This window comes from Dioscorea cayenensis, chromosome 7 (genome assembly GCF_009730915.1).
Source record: "Dioscorea cayenensis subsp. rotundata cultivar TDr96_F1 chromosome 7, TDr96_F1_v2_PseudoChromosome.rev07_lg8_w22 25.fasta, whole genome shotgun sequence".
Taxonomy (NCBI): domain Eukaryota; kingdom Viridiplantae; phylum Streptophyta; class Magnoliopsida; order Dioscoreales; family Dioscoreaceae; genus Dioscorea; species Dioscorea cayenensis.
Window position 1 is genome coordinate 16,110,526 of NC_052477.1, and position 9,431 is coordinate 16,119,956.

The window sequence follows — 9,431 nt, forward strand, 5'->3', positions numbered from 1 at the left end:
GGCCACATAGGCCAAGAAAAGATCTGAAGTATCTTATACCAAAAGAGCAAATGAATGCTTCAAAGACTTTGCAGTGTGCAACACCACAAACATAGCATATTTTTGAATCATTAATTGTAAATGAACTGATACAAAGACCATTACCACTAACTTGTTTATCACCAAAACTAATGCAAAACTGAATGCTAATGAACAAAGAGCAGCATCATCAATCAAAGCACTCTGTAAGAAGCATACATTATATCAAACAAGTTAGCTCAATAATAACTCACAATTTCGCAACAAAAGCTTTATATTTTACATGACAAACTTTATTGATAGAGAACATCAAACGTAGAAATTCATGAGTTGCATACTGTTCAGTTTTACACACAAGAAGTTCGGTCACCTCATAACAAACAGAATTGATGCATTACAATCACATTGTTACTGACATTACTTATTAGGAACATCAACACCATTGATGCATTATATCACACACAAGAAGTTCAGTCATGTGACACTTCAACTTAGGGGCCAGATTTCATAGCATCATCGCTCATCTTACCGTGTATTTTTTCTTTTGTTTTGTAGAGCATTGCATGAACTTCTTCAAAATTCGGATTTGTTGCAGCTTTAACATTTTCAATCCAGTGTAGGATCTTCTTATGGGGACCAAATATTCTCTCCCGATGCTTCTCCTCTAAAAGCTGCATAAATAATGAAAAATAGATAAATAACTCCAGTATGAGACCAGCCATCAAATTTCTCAAAACTTACATAGAAATTTGAAGTTTAATATTAACTTTTAATGTATTGTAACATCAAACAAAGAAAAAGCCTAAGAAATTATCAAATGAAGTGGGGGTGGATAAAAGTTAGCCTAACACTAGAAATTAAGTCTTTATGTGTTGATAAATTTTACAAGTAAAGGTAAATGCCTTACACCTATATCTTTTCACACAATCCAAAACTGGTTTTCAGTAACTCTGAACAGCAACAAGGCATGCATACCAAATAATCCTTGGAAATGTCCTAAGAATTAATGAATGCTTAATATTATTGTGTATGAGAAACTAACCTCCAATTGCATTATCTCACAGACAAAGCTGAGGTCTGCAATAGATGGTTGAGCATTTCCCAGCAAGAACTTTGCGTTTCCTGGAAGCCACAGGCTTTCAATTTTTGAGAGAGACGAGTCCAGAATTTTCTCTGCTTCTTCTGCTGCTTGCGGGTTCAGAGGACGACCAAATATCGGTGCCAATATAGTATCAAAAACAAGAGCAGCTGCATACGGAGACAGTGTGTTATATAAGCACACACTAAGATGAGATTACCCATCTTGGAAGGAGATTTAAATAACACCCACAAAAAGTAACATCTATCACTAACTGAATTCACTGAAGAGTCATGAATTGAAATTAACAATAGATATAAGAACTGCCATCATTAAGCTTAATACGGTATATAATTTCAAGCCCCACATGAGTAGGTGTGCATTGAGATCATCTATAAAGCAAGGTTCTTAACAAAAAGATGGATACCATTAGCTAACTGTTATAGAATTAAGATACAGATAGATAACTAGAAACACATCCAACTCATCATTACCTAGTCACAGATTTAGTTAGCAACTGATCTTACCCTTATCTAGTGTATAAATAGGCATGTATACAATAAAGACATTCATTTTTCCTGAATGGATATCAGCTCTTTATCAAATCTCTTATTTTCTTTGCTTCGTCCAATCAGATTTTTTGGGCCTTAAACACCTACTTTTTCCACCTTATTCTTCCCTAGTTTTTCAAAAAAATTCCTTCTTGTCTGTACAGTGGATGAGAAGAATTACTCCCAATGGTCTAGAAGCATGTAAGAGTCTGTCTAGTAGACCTATGCAAGGGTGAAAGATGCCTCTGTTATCTTTGAAATTAAGACAAAAATACATGGTATGAAGCAGGTGTCACTTTCAGTCTGAAATTACTTCAATGTAATGAACAACTTACGGATGTAATTAGATCATTATAAATGATCTTGCAGATGGAATGCACAAGTGATGCCTTAAGCAGATGGAACATAAAGAGGAAGAAAGGGTTATCCAGTTATTATGAGCAGAAAAGAGGTCAGATTCAGGGAAAAGATAAGCCACTGTGTTTAGAAGAGGTTCATTCTATCATCAAGGCTGAAGAAAACCGCATAGTGGTCATGATTGATCAACAAACTGTTGTGTAGTGGTCTGCTTTGCTTTCTAATCATAATAATGAAGGAAGGAGGAACCTTGGACAACTAGTCTTTAGAAGAATTTCATCCAAAAATGCAGTAGATTGTGAGTCCCTTTGGTGCATTCATTCATTACAAGAAGAATAGACACACATGAGAAACCTGCTTCAAAATTAAGACTCAGCGTGGTTAGGTTTATTGCTCAAAGATGAAAGCATAGCCGCATAGGAAAGATTGATGATAATGCCAGGGCTGATGTTCTTGGATTTAGCAAAGAGGAGATATCATAGATGAAGGTTTTTATGCAAACTATCTCAAAATCACAAATCACCAACAATCGGTACTTATTCTCTCACTAATACAGGTGAGTGTCTTCTTTCTGGCACCTTTAAAATTGTCACAAAAAATATAGAAAATCCATGGATTAAAGATTCTGATGTTACAAATCATATGACCAATTAATATGAGATCTTCAGTACATCTAAGCCATATTCTGTGGTTAAACAAATAATTATAGCTGATAGAAAACAACTCCTCGTTAAGTCAAAGTGATGCATCTCTCACATCATTTTTACCCCTTAAAGATGTTCTTCATGTACCCCAATTATCAACTAATTTAGGATCAGTCCATAAACTCCCCAAGTCCCAAAACAGTTATGCTATTTTTGATGATTCTTTTTGTCATTTTCAGAGCAAGGGTTCAAGGAAGATGATTGGATTTGTTAGGGAACAGAATGCTAATATTTCTTGGATAATAGTGGGGTGCAAACACATCTTTGTTTAGAAACTCCACTACACGTGCAAAATCAACCAATTTAGTTGAAACTAGATTCCAGCATTGTAAGCTTGGGCATCCACCTTTTCCTTCATAAATAAGTTTGTTTCCTGTATTTTTTAAACCTGTTGATACGAGATTTTTAAATAGCGATTTCTGTGAATTAACCAAAATATGTTATCTAATAACAAACAGATTGATTTCATATCTATTGTCTTTGATTCATAGTGATGCTTGGGGTCCATCTCCAGTTTCAAATGTGAATGGCAGCCATTGATTCATATCATTGTACTTGAATCACCAGATTAATTATTCTTGCTTAAAGATAAATCCAAAGTCACAGCAGTTGTTAAACACTTCTATCAGCTTATCTTAAACCAATTTGGGCTTTCCATTAAGTATTATAGATCAGATAATGCCAAGGATTACTTTAATATAAGTCGTTCTTCAATACTTGGGGGGAAATACACCTTTACAATTACTTTAGATCACTTCCTTCTTTCATAACTTTGCCACTATAGTCCCTTGTGTTTTTGGTAAAGTTAGAGCCTTGAAGTGTATATTTGTAGGTTATTCTACACCTTAACTAGAACTACCACAAACTGAACTATCTTCACTTGAATCAAGAGTATTTGAAACACTTCCAAGTCAATATACACCAAAAGATAGTTCACTGATACATTGTTATTAAAAAAAAAACACTTTCTTTGCTGCATCAAACACAGTCATTGGATTTGAACTTAACTGCTGTTGAAATGGTTTGTTATTTACCAAGCAAAGAAATTCAAGGTCATAGTTTACCCATTGCACTTAGAAAAGGCACCATAAGCTGTATTCAACATCCTATAGCTCATTCGCTATCCTATGATAGACTGTCTACTAAACCCAGAGCCTTTTCATCCTCATTGAGCTCCATTAAAATTCCTCGAACAGTTGAAGTAGCTATGAAGGACAAACACTGGATGCAAGCCATGAAAGGAGAAATGCAAGCTGAGAAAAGAAACCAACATGGGATACTATACTTAAACCTAAAGGAGTGCATTCTGTTAGTTACAAATGGGTCTTCACATTGAAATACAAAGCTGATAGATCATTGGAGAGATACAAAGCTAGATTGGTGGCTAAAGTCTATTCTCAACAATATAGAATAGGTAACTTAGAAATTTTGCACCAGTGGCCATAATGAATATTAAAAAAGTTTTGTTTAACATTAGCATCTCATTTTGACTAGTCTTTGAAGCAGATGTATTCTGCCTTCATACATGATGCCCATACAGCGAAAGTGTTTATCGCAAGGTATGTATGCTGAAGGAAGCTTTATATGGCCTAAAATAGTCAGCAAGAGCACGGTTTGAATGTTTTGCTCTAGTAATGAAGAGAAAATGGTTATAGAAAAAGTTGAGGAGATCACACATTATTCATTAAGCATACTAAAGGCCGAATGGTAAATGCTTTGTTGGTGCATGTACATTAAATCATCTTACCAGGAAATGGTGCAAAGGAATAGGCATGTTTAAAGGAAAATTTAGTTAAAGAATTTGAGATGAAAGATTTAGGAGAGCTTTGTTATTTTCTTGGAATAGAAATGGCAGATTCTAAAGAAGGATTTTCCTATCTCAGCAAAAGTATGCTCTAGGTCTGATGAAAGAAACATAACTACCGGGAGGAAGGCCAGTTACTAGCCTATGCTGTTAGGATTATAAGTCAATTTATGCATGATCCTGAAGAAAGTCATATTGGCTATTGAAAAGATCCTACATTATTTAAAAAATGCACCAGGCAGAAGGGCTGCCATTTAAACCCAGAGGAAGCTTAGTTCCTAAACATTTCATAGATGCAGACTATGCCGATTCTTGTTGATAGAAGACCAATCCATGGTTATTGTATATTTTTTTGGTGATAATCTGATAACATGGAGAAGTCAGAAGCAAGGTGTGATAGCTCATGCAAGGACAGAAGCATTGGCATTTGCCGTTTGTGAGCTATTATGGTTGAAAATCACCTTGGATGATCTTAGAATTAAAAAGGACAAGAATGAGCAGCTTATATGTGACAACAGGTCAGCCATTAATATTGCAAAGAATCCAATCGATCATGATAGAACTAAACACATTGAAGTCGACAAGCATTTCATAAAAGAGAAGATTGATGCAGGATTGATCACTTTACTCTGAAGAAAAAATTGCAAATGTTAGCAAAAAGTTTGAAGATTTCATGAAAATTACTGTTAACAGAATTAGTTAGGGACTGCTCTTATCCTTACCTAGTATATAAATAGTCACTTCTTCATAATCTCTCAATTTTCTTTATTAACTAACACCACAAAAACTTCGCGATGAGAATTTTCAAATTGCAATTCCATTTTCAAATACCATATGGACATGAGCACTGCAATACATACTGTATTCAATGTGAAGCATATAATCATAATTTGTTTAGAAATTACAGAAGCTTATTGATATTTGTAATCAAAAGTATATGAAGGGTTCATAGGTGATTCCATATAGGTCCCAAATCAACCATAACTTCCATGAGCTTGAGCTAAGGTGTGACTGCACTCAATGTCTTACTCTTGAAGTACCAAAAGAAATTGAGTTCTTAAGTTCTTACTATACTACAAGCGATGATTGCATGCCTACTCAACTGCTTTGAAATTTGTGGCACTATAAATGGAATTAAACAAGGAAAAAGTAACAAATGTATAGATTGTTAATTAGATATTTTGAAATATTACAGTACCTGCGCCCCGCCTTAGGTTTGAATGATGCCAATCCAAGATAGCATCAATTAGGGCTCTGTTAGAAAGGTCAGAAGGATACCTACCAAAACAGGATATAGGAATCAATCCGAGCAAGCTCTGAAGCTCCAAAAAGCAGAAGAATGATATGAAGAATGTATTGCATTGTGTGGCCACAAATCACCCTTTATACAAAATTAACCGACAAGAATGTTCTAAAACATGTTATTCTCTTGCTTGGTACTCCAATTTAGCAGTTAACGCAAAAGGAATTATCAAGATTCCACTTGTTTACTCAGCACATTAACCAATCATACTTTTGTGCAAAAGGTCATGGTAGGAGATAAACATTACTGCATAAATCATCTAAACGTTATTAATTGATCCTGAAAATCCCCAGGGATAGGGACTATTTCCACAGTTAAAACTATAAGATATCCGCATTCATGTATGACAATGAGCCTTGGCCATGAATACCATTAAAATCAATTATTTATCAATGTCAAGCTTCATAGTTTGAGAACATAATAAATACAATAACCTTTTTACCAGACAGAGTCAAAAAGAACCAATTAAGGCTAGAACATCTCAAATGCAAAATTACCAGTGGTCTGGAACCCCTTGAAATGCACAAGCCAGATACCTCAGAATTGCATGACTGCACAGGAACAATTGAATACAAGTAATTATAAAGTCAGAATCAAAACTGACAAAGCATAAATAAAATAATAAAATGAAATAAATAAATAAAATCCTCTACAGAAGTCAACCAGTGCATATTCATTTAAAACTAGAAGACTGGTCAGTAAAAAAAGAATGAAAATTCAAGAAATGATCACAATATTTTATCACTTACTTATAATAACAGTTAGATCAATAAATTGACCGTTATAACCGCTTTAATTTTCAATAAGATGAACAATCAAGAGGTTAAGAAAATTCAAGAAAACGTTGAATTACCTCTCAAACAGCTTAAGGCTTCCATGAACAATAGCTGGAACTTGTTGCATTGGATTTATCTCTGTAAAAGCAGAGCACAATCACAGACAATATTTCACTGAAAATAACACAAAAATTTAATCTTTTTGGGTAATAAAGCAAGATGGATCCTATTCCACACACATCAATACTTCCCTCAAAAAGTATCAAACTTTCCACAAACATCTCAAGAGATTAAAACCCCATTCTACTCAACTAAAAATTATAAACTCAGAAAGAAAAAAAGAAACCTCGGTATTCAGGATTGCGATGCTGGCCCGTGGCGAGATGAACCTTCACCTCCTCAAAATCAATCTTGTTCATCCTAAAAACCAAAATCAATAACCCCAAATTCAGCTCAACAAAATGACACAAGAGAAATTCTTTGAAAATTGAGGGCAGAAATCGCTAAAAAAACAAATCAACATGAGCCCAGAGTACGAATTCGGAAAAAGTTTCGATAATTACTTGCAAAACATTATGATCGCACGCGATGGCTGCGACATCCGATCTGCGTAAACCTTCAGCTCCGCCATTCTCTGTCTCTGTCTCTGTCTCTGTCTCTGTCTGTCTCTCACTATGATGTTTTCCCAATTCAAAGCTACATAATTTAAGTGTGTTTCTTCTGAAATTGACATATATGCCCTAAAAAATTTAAAATCCTCTAATTACACATAAATAAACCCAGTAAAATTTAGAATAAACTATACAAATAGTCACTAAACTAGTGAAGTATTCTGTTTTAGTCATTAAACTTTAAAAAATTCTATTTGGGTCACTAAACTTTAGTTTTGCTTCCAATAAAGTAACTAGGGAGAACGCAACGAATGGCATCTTAACATGGCAAGCAATGTCACATGCTTTTTGCCATATCACTAAAGTTCAGTGATCAAAATAGGAATAATTCTATAGTATAGTGATTATTTGTGTGATTTATCCTTGATTATTTTCCCAGATTTTTGTTGTAACTGTAGATTCAAATTTTCTTGTAAAGATGTATTTATAAATGTATGGAACAATATATACATTCAATAAATCAACTATTGAATGTTCAAAAATGACATTCACAAAACACAATCATACAAATAGATTTTTGGTGAAATAGTTACTTGAATTGATAACTAAACATAATTATATTCAAATCCCAAGTTGATGCACAAAATTGGCAGACATGCCTGGCATCCAACAACTTGACGAGAAACCTTGGTTCATATGTAATGGTCTGTTAAAGCCAAACAAAAAAGACAAAAACACTTGACATGCCTACTTCCAAAAACTAAGCCTACAGAAGACTTCTACAACATGTGCAACCTCCCCAATAACAGTCCTTTTGTCAATGTGCACTCTTGGAGAGTTGTTTCTTAGCATTTCTATCAGATTGAGACACTTTCCTTTTTCTTTGGGCCATATTTCCAACTTGTGGCAAGTCCCTCATATACCTAGAAGGCACTTGTCTCCCTTGTTATTGCCTACATGTATTTTCAAAACCAGCTCCAGATACAAAACTTTATTGTGTGTTTGTAGCTTAAGAAGAACCCTATACAACAATTCAAAATAGCATGAACCATCATAGTAAAAAACATTGTGTTTATAACCTGAGCAAGATGAAAACATTTATCTTGATTTTCAACAAAGAATAAACAAGGTGTTCTACTAAAAATTGGTCCAACTACTCTTGATCCAACCTCAAAAAATAGTCACTAAACTATAGAGTTATTCCTATTTTGGTCACTAAACTTTAAAAAATTCTATTTAGGTCACTGAACTTTAGTGACGTGGAAAAAAAGTATGTGACATGGCATGCCATGTCAAGACGTCGTTAACAACATTCTCCCTAGTGATTTGATTGGAAGCAAAACTAAAGTTTACTAAACTTCCTCATAAATATGGGAAGAGGAAGAGACATTAGATGACATAAATTCATTAGAGTTTTAGAAGTTTAGTGATGAAATGGTTTGGGAGATTGGGGAAAGAAGAGTTATATATTAATAGGTATCCGATAAAATTAATGTTTCATAACACTCCCCCTTGGATGCCTATAATTAAAGGAAATGCCTCGTTAAAACCTTACTAGTAAAAAAAACCCAATGGTATAAAAATCTAGTCAATGAAAAAGAGTGCATTATCCTTTAGTATATGCTATAATTGTTGCCTCATTAAAAACCTTATCAGGAAAACCCAATGTAAAAAACTATGATTAAGGGAAAAAGAGTACAACGCGTATTAACTCCCCCTTATGATAATATCAACTAAGATTTTTGAGTCGAGAAACTCCAATATTATGGACTAACTTTTCAAATATTCCAGTGAGAAGTGCCTTAGTAAATAAATCTGCTAGATTATCACTTGAACGAACTTGTTGAATATTAATATCACCATTCTTCTGAAGATCATGAGTGAAAAAGAATTTTGGTGAGATATGCTTTATTCTATCCCCTTTAATGTACCCGTTTTTTAGTTGGGTAATACATGCAGCATTATCTTCGTATAGGACTGTTAGGGTCATTCTTCCGGAAGACAAATCACAAATCCATTGAATGTGTTGAATTACATATCTTAACCAAATGCATTCCTGGCTTGCCATACGTATCGCTAAAATTTTTGCATGATTAGATGATGTGGCTGTTATAGTTTGTTTCATAGATCACCATGAAGTGGTTGTACCACCACATGTAAATAAATATCCTTTTTGTGATCGACCATTACGTGGGTCAGATAAATGCCCAGTATCTACATAACCAATTA

General features: G+C 34.2%; 1 protein-coding gene across 1 annotated transcript; it reads right to left on the minus strand.

Annotated features, from left to right (window-relative positions):
* Positions 1-274: 274 nt before the first annotated feature.
* On the minus strand, positions 275-7,281 carry LOC120265938 (glutathione S-transferase T1-like). The gene is made up of 7 exons (XM_039273888.1): positions 7,155-7,281; positions 6,938-7,011; positions 6,669-6,729; positions 6,313-6,366; positions 5,711-5,790; positions 1,061-1,266; positions 275-689 (listed from the first exon to the last, which is right to left on the minus strand). Exons 1-7 carry the CDS (start codon positions 7,220-7,222, stop codon positions 510-512), a joined length of 723 nt encoding a protein of 240 aa, XP_039129822.1. The 5' UTR covers positions 7,223-7,281; the 3' UTR covers positions 275-509.
* Positions 7,282-9,431: the final 2,150 nt, after the last annotated feature.